This window comes from Salmo trutta, chromosome 36 (genome assembly GCF_901001165.1).
Source record: "Salmo trutta chromosome 36, fSalTru1.1, whole genome shotgun sequence".
Classification (NCBI taxonomy): Eukaryota; Metazoa; Chordata; class Actinopteri; order Salmoniformes; family Salmonidae; genus Salmo; species Salmo trutta.
The window spans coordinates 20,327,494-20,345,148 of record NC_042992.1 but is presented as its reverse complement, the minus strand read 5'-3'; the positions used below and the strand labels follow the sequence as shown (position 1 = coordinate 20,345,148).

The following is a 17,655-nucleotide window of genomic DNA, read 5'->3' as shown; positions in this document are numbered from 1 at the left end:
ACTATCACAGACTAATTAATAACATTTCATTCTGATACTCCACATCAGATTCCATCTGTTTAGGCTGTTTTGTTTCTTTCATCACCACTTCATGTCTCGGTGTTGCTATTGGATCACACTGTGCATTATCTAACCCAGTTCTTGATACGAAAACTGCAATTATTAATTGCCTGTATCCACACCATAACTCCATGCACACTGAAGAATATTAAAAAAAACTACCTTGGCAGCTAATTAAGACCTACTACGCATTCAGAAACTATTCAGACCCCACATTATTACTTTATAGCCTTATTCTAAAGTGGATTAAATTGTCCCCCCCCCCATCAATCAACACAAAATACCCCATAATGCCAAAGCAAAAACAGTGTTTCAGAATTTTTGCAAATGTATTAAAAATACAAATGTTACATAAGTATTCAGAAGCTTTACTCAGTACTTTGTTGAAGTACCTTTCGCAGCGATTACGGCCTCGAGTCTTCTTTGGTATGACGCTACAAGCTTGGCACAACTGTATTTGGGGAGTTTCTCCCATTCTTCTCTGCAGATCCTCTCAAGCTCTGTCAGGTTGGATGCGGAGCGTCGCTGCACAGCTATTTTCAGGTCTCTTGAGAGATGTTCGATCGGGTTTAAGTCCAGGCTCTGGCTGGGCCACTTAAGGACATTGAGACTTGTCCCGAAGCCACTCCAACGTGGCTTTGTGTTTAGGGTCGTTGTCCTGTTGGAAGGTGAACCTGTACCTCAGTCTGAGGTCCTGAGCACTATGGAGTAGGTTTTCATCAAGGATCACTCTATACTTTGCTTCATTAATTTCCCCCTGGATCCTGACTAGTCTCCCAGTCTCCCACCACGCTTCACCGTAGGGATGGTGCCAGGTTTCCTCCAGTCGTGAACTTGGCATTCAGGCTAAAGACTTCGATCTTGGTTTCATCAGACCAGAGAATCTTGTTTCTCATGGTCTGAGAGTCTTCAGGTGCCTTTTGGCAAACTCCAAAAGGGCTGTCATGTGCCTTTTACTGAGGAGTGGTTTGCGTCTGGCCACTAACATAAAGGCTTGATTGGTGGAGTGCTACAGAGATGGTTGTCCTTCTGGAAGGTTCTCCCATCTCCACAGAGGAACTCTGTTAGAGTGACCATCGGGTTCTCGTCCACCTCCCTGACCAAGGCCCTTCTCCCCCGATTGTTCAGTTTGACAGGGGCAACCAGCTCTAGGAAGTCTTGGTGGTTCCAAACTACTTCCACTGAAGAATGATGGAGGCCACTGTGATCTTGGGGATCTTCAATGCTGCAGACATTTTTTGGTACCCTTCCCCAGATCTGTGCCTCGACACAATCCTGTCTCGGAGCTCTATGGACAATTCCTTCGACCTCATGGCTTGGTTTTTTCTCTGACATGCACTGTCAACTGACATGAGGTCGAAGGAATTGTCCATAGAGCTCCAGGACAGGATTGTGTCGTGGCACAGATCTAGGGAAGGGTACCAAAAAATGTCTTCAGCATTGAAGGTCCCCAAGAACACAGTGGCCTCCATCATTCTTCAATGGAAGTAGTTTGGAACCACCAAGACTTCCTAGAGCTGGTTGCCCCTGTCAAACTGAACCTTATCTAGAGAGGTATGTGCCTTTCCAAATCATGTCCAATCAATTGAATTTACCACAGGTGGACTCCAATCAAGTTGTAGAAACATCAAGGATAATCAATGGAAACAAGATGCACCTGAGCTCAATTGCGAGTCTCATAGCAAAGGGTCTGAATACTGATGTAAATAAGGTATTTGTTTTTTTGTTTCATAAATTTGCATATTTTTCTAAAAACCTGTTTTCGCTCTGTCATTATAGGTTGTTGTGTGTAGATTTGAGGAAAACATTTATTTAATCAATTTTAGAATAAGGCTGTAACGTAACAAAATGTGGAAAAGGGGAAGGGGTCTGAATACTTTCCGAATGCATCGTAGCGGGGCACTGAACAACGATCTGAAATTATAACAATAATACACAAGCCATCTGCTCTCACATTGCTGCACACAGTATGAATACAAAGTAGATAGTGGAAATGGCAAAAAATATTATACTGGTCTATTTCTATTGACTTTAGATCTATTTTGTATGTTTTTGTATTATTTGAGTTTTTTTTTATTAAGAATGCAATTATACTTCTTCTCTGGACATTAATGTTCTTCAATGAACTTGACCCATAGAGCATCTACTTCACTACCGTACTAGACCGTACTAGACAGTTAGCTGTGACCACCATTATGGCACACTGTGCCGATAACTCTTTTTGCCATAATTCATCTTGATACATGTGTCTATATTAGTGCCCTAAGGCCTATGTACATGCATTCAGTAAGAATATAGCTCCTCAAATACATTACTTTTACCCATCGAATACATTCAAGGGTCTAGAAAGATTTATTAAATAGATACAACTTGCATCAACCAATCAATTGCCTCCGGTTTTATGTTAGAGGCAATATAAGCGACCTAGTTCCTGAAACACTTGGCAAGAACACATTTGGCAAAGCAAATACAGTAGGAAGATCAATGTTTCCCTAAAGTGGAAACACAGATCTTTACAGTAGCTTGGACAGTTTTTCAAGAGAGACTCTTTCAGCTGAAAAAAACTACAAATCCCTCCATCTCAGAGCAACGAGCCAATCACAGGCCCTGAGAGGATCTCAGGGTGAGGATCTCAGCAACCAGTCTCTGTGGGTCCATGAGATGGGGGAACATGTTCATGGCCCTGTCCACCAGACGGCCGTTAAAGATGGCCAGCAGCTTCTTCCTGACATCCTCCCTCTCCCTGCCGTCCTCCCTCTCCCTGCCCTCCCCATGGGGGCTCGGCTGTGTCCGGGCAGGGGGCCAGTGTCTCTGCTGCTCTACCTGAGCAATGCTATGGAGAGTCTGAGGATAAGTCCCGAACGGGTCCGACCAGAAGGTCTGCTGTGAACGGTGGACCCTGCCCTGCTGTTGGAAGTCACTGGGGTGGCTGTACTGATGCATACTAACTGGATACATTGGTGTTCCATAGTTGGGGTAACAAGGGGGGTAGTAGGTCATCATGTCTGGGTTGTGGGTGCTGGCTGGGCCCATGCTATGGTGTGGGCTGTGGTGTTGTTGGTATCCTGCACTGGGGCCCAGTGAAGGCTGAGGAGCATGGGAGCAGCAGCTACAAGGCAGGTTGCTAGGGAGAGAACAGCGTTGTTGTTTCATACTGGGGGCGGACTGTGACTGGCATTTCCTGTACCCAGCGTTGCCATAGTGATCAAAGTGGTTTCTAGAGGGGTCAGATGCCTGGCTCTCGAAGGAGCCCAGCCCAGAATCTAGCCTCTCTTGAGAGCCACTGGCCAGGGCTGAGTCCAGGTCGGTTGGGGAATGTCGGTTGGTGCTGGCCTTAGCTGGGGACCTCCAGCTGGCGCGATGGCCTCCCTTGAGAAGAAGAACATTCTCAGTGGTGAGGCCTTTCTTCAAGGAGCCCTTCCACTGTTCTAGGGTCAGTTTCTGAGCCATCTCCTCCTCCAGGGAAAGGCCATAGGCAAGTCCAGGACCTGTGGTGGGGTGTTTCTGTGGTGACAAGGGCAGCTTGGCATTCTCCCGCAGCTCATCAGCCAAAGAGCGATTGGATTGGTTGACTCGCTCCGGGTGGTAGAATTTACACTTTATTCCGTAAGTGCATTTCCTTCCTGGATTCATGAAATATAAACAAGAGTTAATTAGTACCGCTGAGTTTAAGCACATACAGTACAGTACATTTATTACAGTATTTGTGTCCATTGGTTAATAATTATTTGGAAATGTTCCCCCCACCCATATGTAAGGTCAACCACAGGATGACCCCAGTAGAGATGTGATCTTACCGTAAGGACATGGCTGTTTGCGTGGTAACCGAGGAACCTTCCGTAGAAAGTTCTCCAGTGTGGGACCATGGCGACCCAGGGGGTCATCAGGGGGCATGAACCTGAGAAAGGGGGAGTAAAGTTTAGATTCATACTACAATGTGGCTAATGTATACTAAACAATAATGCATCATTTGCATATATTAATAGTTATAAACATTCATAAGCATTTATAATGTCTCATTCAGGAAAGTTATAGAACTGTAACAACTGCATTATCAGTTAAAACAGGAGTTATTAATCCAGTGTGTGCATTTCAGGGTTAATAATAAGCTACCACAAGACTTACTTGTCATTGACAAACGAGTACATGAGCAGCCTCTCCTCGATGAAGCGCTTCCACTCCTGTCTCTCGCCCTGAAGGTCACGGTATGTGTCGTTGGACACGATGACACCATCTGACTCGTACGCCAGCTTGACGATGAAGCGATCGTCGTAGCAGACCACACGTTTGCCCGCTACACGCCGTGAAGGGGTGAACACCATGATTTTCTTTCTCTCCAGCTCACGCAAAATGTGTTGATCTTTAGAGTAGAGAAAAATATTAACATTAGATAACCATTCAATTAGTTAATCATCAATTAAATATTAATTAAGATCAATCATGCATTCACATACTAATTCACTTGTTTCCCCCTGATCTTTATGTACGATTTTTTTCTTCACCAGGCAGTTCTTCACAACACTTTACTTTCTCTCATGTTCTCTCTCTCCTGGGGGAAACATGTCATCCTTTGTTGACAAACTTTATTGGAACTCGAGCAACTAAGATGCTCTGATAGTGTGCCGGCTATAGCGTGTATGCTCAACGTTGATATGATATTTGGCACACACATATTAAAAGGACAAAGTTTAATTGAGGAGCCTCAGATATTTTACATCTTTCAATTAAACTCAATTGAACACTATCTATATGAATATATATATATATATATATATATATATATATATATATATATATATATATATATATATATATATATATATATATATGTTTGCGACATCATAAACATTTGAGCATACACGATATAGCTGGCTTTTGGCATAAATTGGCAATGGATTAAGCATGAGGATAATTGGCTATGGCAATAACAGTTATTGTAAGTCAGCCAAGCCAAGCATCCTGTCATCACAGCAGCAGCTCATCGTGAGAGGACAATGTTTACGTGCTACTGCCGGAAGTAATAAAGATGTTGAGAAAAGTCCCTAATTTAATCAGATGAATAAGAGGTGGTTTGGAGATAAAGTTCAGCACGGGTTGCAATTTGGAAACAAAAAAATACTGTATCTGTGTCAGGTTTTCCCCTCCCGCTCTCTACACTGCTCTCACCAAGAGTAGGGGAGTTGCATCACATGGAAACCTAATCCGTTTTCGTGCCCAAGTTTTTTGCCTCAAGTTCCGTAACTGACAAAGGCCAAGGCCAAATGGCAAATTGTTTCTTGCTCAAACACAAATGTTTTACCTTTCCTGACCAAAGAGACACTCTCTACTCAATCATTGAGATTGTATGCACATTTCCTGCAGTCAATATATCCCCTAAGGTATTCAGTAGTAGAAAAAGTACCCAATTGTCATACTTGAGTAAAAGTAAAAGATACCTTAATAGAAAATTACTCTAGTAAAAATCAACCAGTAAAAAAAACTACTCGGGTAAAAGTCTAAAAGTATTTGGTTTTAAATATACTTAAGTATCAAATGTAAATGTAATTGCTAAAATATACTTATCGATTCAAAGTAAAAATTATTTCACATTCCTTATATTAAGCAAACCAAAACGGCATGATTTCCTTTCTTTTTTTTCTTCAGATAGCCAGGGGCACACTCCAACATCCTTTACAAACAAAGCATGTGTGTTTAGTGAGTCCGCCAGATCAGAAGCAGTAGTGATGACCATGCTCTTGATAACTGTGTGAATTGGACCATTTTCCTGTCCTGCTAAGCATCCAAAATGTAACAAATACTTTTGTGGGTCAGGGAAAATGTACAGAGTAAAAAGTACATTATTTTCTTTAAGAATGTAGTGGAGTAAAATTAAGTTGTAAAAAATATACATTCTTAAGCACAGATACCCCAAAAACTCCTTAAGTAGTACTTAGTGTTTTTACTTTACAGTACTTTACACCACTGAAGGTACTATATAATTTTCTCTATGTGCCATCTCTGATTTAAAAAAGCACAAACTCAAAATTCCATTGAGTGCCTAAAACAAAATGTCCACCCACTATATGTATTTAGGAGGAAATCTACTGGATTACATAGGCTACAATGAGGGCTGTTGTGTGATACAGAAAAGGAAGTAGACATTGGGCCCTGTGTGGTGTATTCCCGACATTCTACCTGTGATGGGGACATCTGGTCTGGGCTGCTCCTTCCTCCATGAGGGAACAAACACAGTGATATCAGTATGACCCCTGTCCAGGAAGAAGTTCACAGCCAGCTGGATTCCCAGGCAGGAAAACACTTCCTTGTTCCCGTGGCTACAACAGAGGGGCAATAAAAATAAACTGTTGAGCAAGCAAACAAATCATGTTCGCAATGACTTATTTGTGTGGTCAGGGTAAGTGGCACCCTATAACCTACATAGTGCCTATGACTCTGGTCAATATAAGTGCACTATATAGGGAATAGGGTGTGATTTGTAATAGGGTGTGATGTGACGCAGACTGTACCTCTAGTGCTATATCAATAAACAGCATTGCTTGAGAGTGGGTCCGCAATGACTATAACAGTAATTTTTCAGGTGAAAACACTTAGCTACAAACAATTACAGCATTTGCATTGCAATTGAATAATTTGTGTACACACAAATAAAATGTGCACTTGTCTCACGGTAGACTACCCACCAACTAGGTACACCACCACAACAACAATCTGGATAGTAGGTCCTAAACCAAATATCTAGTGGTAAAATGGATTTGACTGGTAATGTGTAATTTTTAGGCTTTAAAGATTACGTTGTCACGAGCAGCACCACAGATATTGAGATTAGCGAGATGTAATAGGCTGAGCACACCTCTCGTGTCGCGTGCGATAGCGTTGCAAAATACATTTAGGAATCTATGTTATTCAATTATTGCACCCACACTTCTCACGGGCGTCTGCGTTGCCAAGGGCTAAAATAGAAGTCATTCCTATTTCTGACGCAGATCGCGCTGCAAGTCCTGCCTCTCCCATCTCCTCATTGGTTTATAGAAGCAGGTACCCACGTGCCATCTCCTCATTGGTTATACCCACGTGGGTGATTGAAAGACGAACTGTGTTGCCGGTTGTTGTGGTAATACTATGAAAGTTTAAATGCCAATCACCATATACGTTCAAAGATGAAAAAGCCTGGAAGGAGGAGAGATGACTAGAAACGATTCGGTTGACCGTTTTATGTGTGGATTAATTGTCGGAGTAGAGGACCTTGTGGATTTTCAGGTAAAATAACAACCTAATGTTTATATCCCAGGACAAATTAGCTAGCAACAGCAAGCTAGCTAAATAGGAGAAATTAGCTAGCAAGTGCAAGCTAGCTAGCTAAATTGCCATAACTGTTTAATGCTTTTCGACCTGTCCCCAAATGAACGTAATTGGTTCAGTTTGTTTTGATATTTTAACCTGCGTGTCGTGATCGCGTTTGGTGTAGGGGGACAAAATAAATGTATGCACGATGGCGAAGGCGCACAGCCGGTTTGGGTTCCGTGTAAGACTTCGCTCTCACACAGTATCAGCACATGTGCACAGATTCGCTTCATGCTGTTACAGCATGGTAGCACAGAGTTTCCAAACCCAGAGCCGCAACTTCATGAGACTTCCAGATACGCTTGCGAAGGAAACCAAGCAGACCAGGCCATGGTTTTGGAAGTGAATAAGTAAAAAAATTCTTAGTTGTTAACTTTCTTGAAATATAAAAAGGCACAACCTAGATTCGAGCCAATGTCTTAAGTATTTGAACATGTTATTACTCCAACCTCGTGAAATTGACCAACTAACACATTAAGTGCCTTTAATTTGATGACCTGCATATGTGCAGCTGAACTTAGCTAGCCAACGTCGCCATGACATTGCCTATAAGCATGATCTATGATTTCTATTGGCGAAGCAGTTTATGCCTATGTTCAAACTGTACTGTCTTTGGTGGTAGTCAAGGGACCAAAACAGCAGAGAAGTTGAGTCTCTCTCTTCAATGCTCTTAGTTGTTGTGGAATTGTCCCACTATTAGGGCCCTATAAAAATCCGCGATGCAGAGAACATGGACGGAATCCAGACATTAACACAGAATTCAACAATATTCAAAAATCTATTGAACTTAGTAGGGAAAATGAAGTAATTTGCTGAAGTTTATCATAAGACAGGAACAGAATGCATCAGTGATTCGTATTTCCTAACTTTCTGAAGAGGCAATGAGAATTCCCCCTGATGATGCTAATGAAAAGTATTCTAGTAGATGGAAAGGCTTTCCCAAAAACCTTCTCAATTAAATGTTAACTACAAAGTTGCCTATGCTTGCTTACCTAGCAGAATGATCATGACTATTTGTATCAATCCATTGGGTATTTATTTGGCAAACCGTACCATATGTGCGCACATAAACACAGCTAAACAACAGCATCTTGCTGGGTGAGCACTGGAATTAAAGGGTAACTATACCCAAAAATAAAAATTACATTTATTTTTTACCAGACTTCAAAAGTGGTCTCCTGATGTGGTAGAAGAATTGTGAACTTAGAAAAATAACTAAATTGGAGTTTCTATTAATAAAGTGTAATCTTGAGAGCAAAAACCTGAAAACGCAGGGGAAAATTTAAACCTGGAAAATTACAGAATCAGACCCAAAAAATATTTTATGGGGCCCTACACTATGCCGTTTACTTTCTGCATCTATGTCATATCGCTGAGTCTACCTTTAACAAAAACGTGTTATGGTAAAGATTGACTGTTGCACTGGTAAATGTATACAGTGCATTCTGAAAGTATTTCTTATTCTAAAATGGATTAAATTGTACAAAAAAAGTATTCAGGCCCTTTACTCAGTACTTTGTTGAAGCACCTTTGGGAAACGGAAAGGGTATACCTAGTCAGTTGTACAACTGAATGCATTCAACTGAAATGTGTCTTCCGCCTTTGACAGCATTTACATTTACGTCATTTAGCAGACGCTCTTATCCAGAGCGACTTACAAATTGGTGCATTCACCTTATGATATCCAGTGGAACAACCACTTTACAACAATACATCTATATCTTTTTTTGGGGGGGGGGGGGTTAGAAGGATTACTATATCCTATCCCAGGTATTCCTTAAAAAAGGTGGGGTTTCAGGTGTCTACAGCAATTAAAATGTTTTTGTGTATGACGCTACAAGCTTGGCAGACCAACATTTGGTGAGTTTCTCCCATTGTTCTCTGCAGATCCTTTCAAGCTCTGTCAGGTTGAATGGGGAGCGTCGCAGCACAGCTATTTTCAGGTCTCTCCAGAGATGTTCGATCGGGTTCAAGTCCAGGCTCTGGCTGGGCCACTTAAGGACATTGAGACTTGTCCCGAAGCCACTCCTGCGTTGTCTTGGCTGTGTGCTTAGGGTTGTTGTCCTGGAGCAGGTTTTCATCAAGGATCTCTCTTTACATTGCTCCGTTCATCTTTCCCTAGATCCTGACTAGCCTGACTGGCTTCCGTCTGACCACTCTACTATGCAGGGCTTAATTGGTGGAGTGCTGCAGAGATGGTTGTACTTCTGGAAGGTCCTCCCATCTTCACAGAGGAACTCTGGAGGTCTGTCAGAGTGACCATCGGGTTCTTGGACACCTCCCTGACCAAGGCCCTTCTCACCAATTGCTCAGTTTGGCAGTGCGGCCGGCTCTAGGAAGAGTCTTGGTGGTTCCAAACTTCTTATATTTTAAGAATGATGGAGGCCACTGTTCTTGGGGACCTTCAATGCTACAGACATTTTTTAGGTAACCTTCCCCAGATCTGTGCCTCAACACAATCCTGTCTCGGAGCTTGGTTTTTGCTCTAGTATGCAATGTCAACTGTGGGACTTTATATAGACAGGTGTGTCTTTCCAAATATATTGAGTTTACCACAGGTGGACTCCAATCAAGTTGTAGAAACAGCTCAAGGATGATCAGTGGAAATTGGATGCACCTAAGCTCAGTTTCTCATACCATAGGGTCTTAACTTCTATGGGCTACGTGGGACGCTAGCCACCTGCGGGACACAGCCAGTGAAATATCAGGACGGAAAATTCAAAAACAACAAAATGTCATAATTCAACTTTCTCAAACATACACTTCTCCTTGAATTAACCACATTGTCCGATTTCAAAAAGGCTTTACAGCGAAAGCAAAACATTAGATTATGTTAGGAGAGTACATAGACAAAAATAATCACACAGCCATTTTCCAAGCAAGGACATGTCAATAAAACCCAAAACACAGCTAAATGAAGCACTAACCTTTGACGATCTTCATCAGATGACACTCCTAGGACATTATGTTACACAATACATGTATGTTTTGTTCGATAAAGTTCATATTTATATCCAAAAACAGCATTTTACATTGGTGCATGATTTTCAGAAAATGTATTCCCACCAAAACGTCCGGTGAATGTGCACATCAATTTACAAAAATACTCATCATAAACATTGATAAAATATATAACAATTGTTTAAAGAATTATAGATAGACTACTCCTGGATGCAACCAATGTGTCAGATTTTAAAATAGCTTTACGGAGAAAGCACATTTTTCAATATTCTGAGAACATAGCTCCGCCATCACGGCGAGCTATACAGACACCCGCCAAGTTCGGGGCAACCTAAACTCAGAATTAGAAATATTGTCTTACCTTTGCTGATCTTCGTCAGAATGCACTCCCAGGACTGCTACTTCCACAACAAATGTTGTTTTTGTTCGAAATAATCCATATTTATTTACAAATACCTCCGTTTTGTTCGTGCGTACAGATCACTTATCCAAAGGCATAACGCGCGAGCGTGGAACCAGAGACGAAAAGTCAAAATGTTCCATTACCGTACTTAGAAGCATGTCAAACGCTGTTTAAAATCAATCTTTATGGTATTTTTTACGTAAAATTGCGATAATATTCCAACCGGACAATAGCATATTCATTCAAGAAGAAAAAGAAGGAACGGCGCCCTCGCGTGACTGCGCATATCCAATCCCTTTGTTGCCAGGCAGTCCACTCAGAAACTGAGCTCCTATTATCTGCCCAGTGACAGGAGAATGCTCAAACCACTTTCTGAAGGCTGTTGACAGCCAATGGAAGCCTTAGGAAGTGCAACGTCACCCCACAGACACTGTAGTTTCGATAGAGAATCAAAAGAAGAACTACAATTCTCAGACTTTCCACTTCCTGCTTGGATTTTTCCCAGGTTTTTGCCTGCCATATGAGTTCTGTTATACTCACAGACACCATTCAATCAGTTAGAGAAACTACAGAGTGTTTTCTATCAAAATCTACTAATAATATGCATATTCTAGTTTCTGGGCCAGAGTAGTAACCTGTTTAAATTGGGTACGTTTTTCATCCGGCCGTGAAAATACTGCCCCCTAGGCCAGACAGGTTAACACGTATGTAAATAAGGCATTTCATTTTTTTTTTATACATTTGCAAACATTTCTAAAAACCTGTTATTGTTTTGTCATCATGGGGTATTGTGTGTAGATTGATGAGGAAAACAATTTATGTCATCCATTTTAGAATAAGGCTGTAACATAACAAAATGTGGAAAAAGTCAAGGGGTCTGAATACTTTCCGACTGCACTGTACATGTATTATCCACATCAAAGGACAGGCAGTAAATACAATGCAATCAGGCCTGTTCCTGTTAGACTGTGAACTGATTTGCATGCTCAGATTTGCATACCTGAGCAATAAGGGAGAGATGTGCCTGTACGGGTGTGAGTGTGTATCAAAGTGGGAAGGAGGCCAAAGAAGACCGAGGAGCTGTGGATGGGGGAGTGAGAGAAAAGGTTGAGGCTTCCTCCAGACTAACTCCAGCCATGCAAGTCATAGACTGTTCTCTCTGCTACCGCACGGCAAGCAGTACCGGAGTGCCAAGTCTGGGACCAAAAGGTTCCTGAACAGCTTTTACCCCCAAGCCATAAGACTGCTGAACAGTTAATCAAATGGCTACCATGACTACTTGCTTTGACCCCCTTTTTATTTGCACTGAGTCTCTGGCACCGGCTCCATTCACACTCACTGGACTCTACCCACACACACATACTACAGTAACACACCAACACACACACGCAAACTACCTGCCCTCCAGGACACCTACAGCACCCGATGTCACAGGAGGGCCAAAAAGATCAAGGACAACAACCACCCGAGCCACTACCTGTTCACCCCGCTATCATCCAGAAGGTGAGGTCAGTACGGGTGCATCAAAGCTGGGACTGAGAGACTGAAAAACAGCTTCTATTTCAAGGCCATCAGACTGTGAAACAGCCATCACTAGCACTGAGAGGCTTCTGCCTACATACAGACTTGTAACCATTGACCACTTTAATAATGTTTACATATCTTGCATTACTCATCTCATATGTATATATTGTATTCTATACTATCTATTGCATCTTAGCCTACACCGCTCTGACATTGCTCATCCATATATTTATATATTCTTATTCCATTCCTTACTTAGATTTGTGTGTATTAGGTATTTGTTGTGGAATTGTTAGATATTACTTGTTAGATATTGCTGCATTGTTGGAACTAGAAGCACAAGCATTTCGCTACACTCGCAATAACATCTGTTAACCATGTGTGTTTGACCAATAAAATTGTATTTGATTTTGACTATATACACACACACACTTTCACATATGCTGCTACTCTTATTTATCCTGTTCGCCTATTCACTTTTACCCCTACCTATATGTACATATTACGTCATACCCCTGCACATTGACTCGGTACCGGTACTCTGTGTATATAGTCTCGTTACTGTTATTTTATTGTGTTACTATTTTATTTTTTGACATTTTTTCTTACATTTTTAACTCTGCATTGTTTTGGAAAGGGCTCGAAAGGAACCATTTCCCGGTAAAGTCTGTTGTATTCAGTGCATATGACAAATACAACTTTATTTAATTTGACTGTCACCTGATAGTGACTGAATATTGAGGGCTGAACCACCATCCCAACTTCTAGATAGATCGTAATTATTAGGTTCGGGCAGGAGTTTAGCGTAATAAGGAAATGATCTGTTCTTGAGGACAGGAGGGGGAATTCTGCCGGTACAGTACAAACCACAAGTTCCTTCCTTGAAACAGTTACTGGAGAGATTAGATTAAGGCTGGTCGAAGCCTGTATCTACGTGTTTTCCATGAACATTATCCGTTAAGAGCGATTGTCTACATTATGTCCACCCCTCCATTTTCTGCAATTAGAGCACAGATCTGAGAGCACGACTGATTTGTTTGTAATGTTCACAACTGAAGAGCACTTTAATGCTGACTCAAAGACTTATTAGTAGTGGAGGTGGGGATATGACGAGTCCTGATGAGTGGCCAGTAATGTACATAACATGCAAATGTCACAGACCCCTGATACCTTCCTCAATGCAAACCAATTAGGTATCCTCAGGACCCTATCAAAACACAGCTGAATAATACATTCTGCTATAACTATCACCAGCAAACAGCAATTCAAGACACAGGTAGTTTCCCGGAGACAGATTAAGCCTTGTCCAAGACTAAAAAGCACTTTCTTTGAAGAATCTCCATTGAGCATGCTTTTTACATTTAAGTAGACACTCTTATTCAGAGCGATTTACAGGAGCAATTAGGGTTAAGTGCCTTGCTCAAGGGCACTTTGGCCGATTTTTCATCTAGTCGGCTCGGGGATTCGAACCAGTAACCTTTTGGTTACTGGCCCAACATTCTCAATCGCTACGCTACCTGCTGTCCCTTTTAATCTAGGACTAGGTTTAATCTGTGTCCGGGAAACCAGCCCTCAGACCCACAGCATGTAATTCTCTACTCACCTCATAGCCATATTACTCCCATCGATCACTATGGGTTTCAGGTCATCTCCCTCCTCACTGGCTGCCTCCTCCCAAATTGATGGAGGGGTGAGGGGCAGGCTACTAAGGGTCTCCCCACTGGCAATCAGGACAGACATGGTAGTTGGGGCTCCCTCCTTCTCCATTCCTTCTGGGCTGGCTCCAGTCTGCACCAGCTCCCCCAGAATCCTGTTAGTGTCTGTGTTCAGGCCAAACTTCTGCAGCACGGTCTGGACCTGCGCTGGGGAGTAGCCCAGTTTACGGTAGAAGTCCAGTTGAGCCTCTCCAGGGTCTGTGGCGGTCTTGCCGCTCTCCTCTGGGGCAGAGCATTGGGTGCCACTCGGGTGCATTCTCTCACAGATGCGATAGGGTGGGGCTCAGACGGGCTGTGGGGCTCAGACGGGCTGTGTAGGAGAACTCATTCCATGGGAAGACTTCTGCGACTGGGCACAGCTATGGGATGGGACTGACTTATATGTTCATCTCTCCCCCTCTCCCTTTCGGGCAGTGCTCATATGTCACACCTGTTTAAAAAAAACCATAGTTTTGGTTGTGTGAAGTGGTATAAAAAAAATGGTTTCCCCGATCAGATCAATACCATTAGCTTTAAAACCACTACAATCTGATGACAGATCACATCTCACTTTAGTATTGAAATTGACGTCTGTATTAGTTCTCACCACAAATATCATGAATAATCAGTTCATTTTACAGTTGTCACAAAATACTAATAATTAGTGGTCATGGTTTAACAGCATCCCAACTCATGTCTGTCAGTATCATATAATGAAGCCTAAAGAAAATGTGCATACATTATCTATTGTATTCCTTCATACACTGTACATTTACAGTAGCCTTATTTTGGTCAGAAAATACGTCTGTTATTGATATGGTTCTACTATATTATACTTCGACTGGGCTACACTCCTATTCAATGGATAACGGCGATTATTGATTAAGTCGGACTAGTGTGTCTTGGTTAATTTGATCATTGCCTATAATGTCTATTGTCAACCACTCCAGTATTTTCAGGACATTTCCGGTGTTCATTCCCAGAGACATGTAAAATGTATCCTACTAACCTGAGTTTGCCTTCTTTGATTTGTTCTACAAGTTAGTTTCGGAAAATGTAAAAGTCTGACTTCATGAGATTTTGGAACCGTTATCTAGCCCAATGTTGGACTGATATATTACTCCTTAGTCCAAAAACCGTACCTATTCTGTTTAAAGAGGGAACTGGCGCTGAAACAGCCAAATACTCCATCTAAACGTGAATCGATTCTCAATTACGGTACAAGAAACAAATCCCTCTATTTTCATAATAAATATAAATACATTTAACAAATACAAAATCCACACTTACTGTACACTGTGTTAACCGATTTTAGGACAATTGTAGCGGATGGTATTTTTCAGTGACAACACGTCTGTGGCATCTGTCTTTCGTTTACACACAAGTGTTTGGAGTTGCAGATACACTCACTGTCTTCCGTGGACAAGCGCTGTAATATGACAGTGTCGGAACCCTAACCCTACAATAGGTGTGTATCAATTTAACGTTTTGTTTTTTGTAAATTATCTCTCGCCGATATGAAAGATAAGGTCCTTATGCTTTCAAAACCGTACCGCAAGCGATGCGTCTTTATGTTCCGACAGAGCGTTGCGCTTCTTAACAAAAGTCCCCCATACAGAAGACGCCTTAATGATCAAGGGCAACATGTTCCCAAATAAGAAACGAAGTAAACCCGTTAACGTAGTTAGCCTACTTACCAGTCATTTATAGTCCAACAGTTTCGGCCATTCATTTTATATGTTCGTGTTGTTATCCATGTGAAATATCTTGCTCTCTGTGAGCAGTTTCACGGTGGACAGTAGGCTACAACAGCATATTGGAGGCGATGACGTCAGTCATACGCTTCAAACTCTGGACAAGGAAATAGTGTTTTGTTTCGCTATACTTTTTTTTACACCTTTATTTAACTCGGCAAGTCAGTTAAGAACAAATTCTTATTTTCAATGACGGCCTACCGTGGAACAACTTCCTTGTTCAGCGCCAGAACGACAGATTTGTACCTTGTCAGCTCGGGGGTTCGATCCAGCAACTTTTCGGCCCAACGCTCTAACCACTAGGCTACCTGCCGCCTCTGTTTGATGTAGCAATGCAAGTTGTTGATCATTTTGTATTATGAATAAACGAATATTTTTTTAAAACAAGGAAATAGAGGGTTTTCCGTCTTATGCTATTTTGGTAAGGAAAGGAAACAGGCCAACGGCAGTTGATCATTTATTGTCTGACTAAACACTTGATTCAAAGCCTTTTACAAATATTGTTGTCAACTGATCGATGGTATGATGGAAAATGTATTTAGGCCAGAGACTTATTGGCTATTATTGCTACTGCCTATCCTATTTTTGTAGTCTAGGCTACCATAAGACATTTTATGCTTGTGTTATTATAGGTTCGCATCTTCCCTCTCTACCTTTATTTACCTCTTGGTAAAGGAACAGAGTCAACATGGGGTATTGAGTCAGTAGTGTCATCAGTTTTAATATTGCCTAACTTTGATTACCATTGATGGGTAATTACGTTTTTGACTCACATCATATAGTTAATCAAGCATTATCTTATATCTGAAGTGATCATTGGATGATACAATAAAGTAGGTTTTCTTCTTATTTCTGTAATGTACCGAATATGGATGGATCTTCCTTTCTAAGAAGTGTTGTTGTTGATGTAAAGGAAAGGTGAAATAAAAAAATAAAACATTTGCTAGTTTTTCCCTTTACACTGTAAACACTTATAGGGCACTGTCTATTTTCTACTGTCTATAGCCTACTGTACGGCTCACAATAAATACAGGAAATATACGTTTGAGATTCCATTGACAACACTGGTAAATAACTGCTCTACATTTTCCTTCGCCATAAAAGGAAGATAAAGGCCAACTGTATACGCTTAGAACAGAGAGAAACAGACAGAAATCAGCAGTGTGGTCTGATGACCTGTGACTGAACAATACACCCTTTTTCTGCACTTGTAGTTTTCCTAAAGCTCTTACCTGATTTTGGCGTTTAGGCATGTTCCTGAGCTGTTTTTCATACTCAAGAGAAACTCAGAAAGCCCTATGTCATTAATTGCATACAGTTTAGTCTGAGGAGTAGGATAAGGAGAGGCATGGTTGCATTGATGCTTGGGCTATTTTCTTATGGGTCATACTTATGCATTAAAATGAATCATGTTTGTCTGCTTGCTTGCAATATGTAATTAGTTTTGCCTTACCTTTCGATATAAATATTTTAGAATCTGTGTCGTATAACTTTTATAAATTCTTTCCTGTTTACATTTACGTCATTTAGCAGACGCTCTTATCCAGAGCGACTTACAAATTGGTGCATTCACCTTATGATATCCAGTGGAACAACCACTTTACAATAGTACATCTATATCTTTTTGGGGGGGAGGGTAGGGGGGGTTAGAAGGATTACTTTATCCTATCCCAGGTATTCATTAAAGAGGTGGGGTTTCAGGTGTCTCCGGAAGGTGGTGATTGAGTCTGCTGTCCTGGCGTCGTGAGGGAGGGAGCTTGTTCCACCATTGGGGTGCCAGAGCAGCGAACAGTTTTGACTGGGCTGAGCGGGAACAGTGCTTCCGCAGAGGTAGGGAGGCTAGCAGGCCAGAGGTGGATGAACGCAGTGCCCTTCTTTGGGTGTAGGGACTGATCAGAGCCTGAAGGTACGGAGGTGC

General features: G+C 41.6%; 1 protein-coding gene across 3 annotated transcripts; it reads right to left on the bottom strand.

The window, feature by feature from the left end:
- Positions 1–2,109: 2,109 nt before the first annotated feature.
- On the bottom strand, positions 2,110–16,039 carry zc3h12ab (zinc finger CCCH-type containing 12Ab). 3 transcript variants are annotated; one of them, XM_029734985.1, is made up of 6 exons: positions 15,681–16,039; positions 13,893–14,434; positions 6,235–6,374; positions 4,186–4,420; positions 3,858–3,958; positions 2,110–3,683 (listed from the first exon to the last, which is right to left on the bottom strand). In XM_029734985.1, exons 2-6 carry the CDS (start codon positions 14,258–14,260, stop codon positions 2,659–2,661), a joined length of 1,869 nt encoding a protein of 622 aa, XP_029590845.1. In that variant the 5' UTR covers positions 14,261–14,434; positions 15,681–16,039; the 3' UTR covers positions 2,110–2,658. The 3 variants fall into 3 exon arrangements, with proteins under 3 accessions (XP_029590845.1, XP_029590847.1, XP_029590846.1); XM_029734987.1 differs by having other exon boundaries at positions 15,939–16,039; XM_029734986.1 differs by lacking the exon at positions 15,681–16,039 and adding an exon at positions 15,274–15,343.
- Between the last annotated feature and the right edge of the window lie 1,616 nt (positions 16,040–17,655).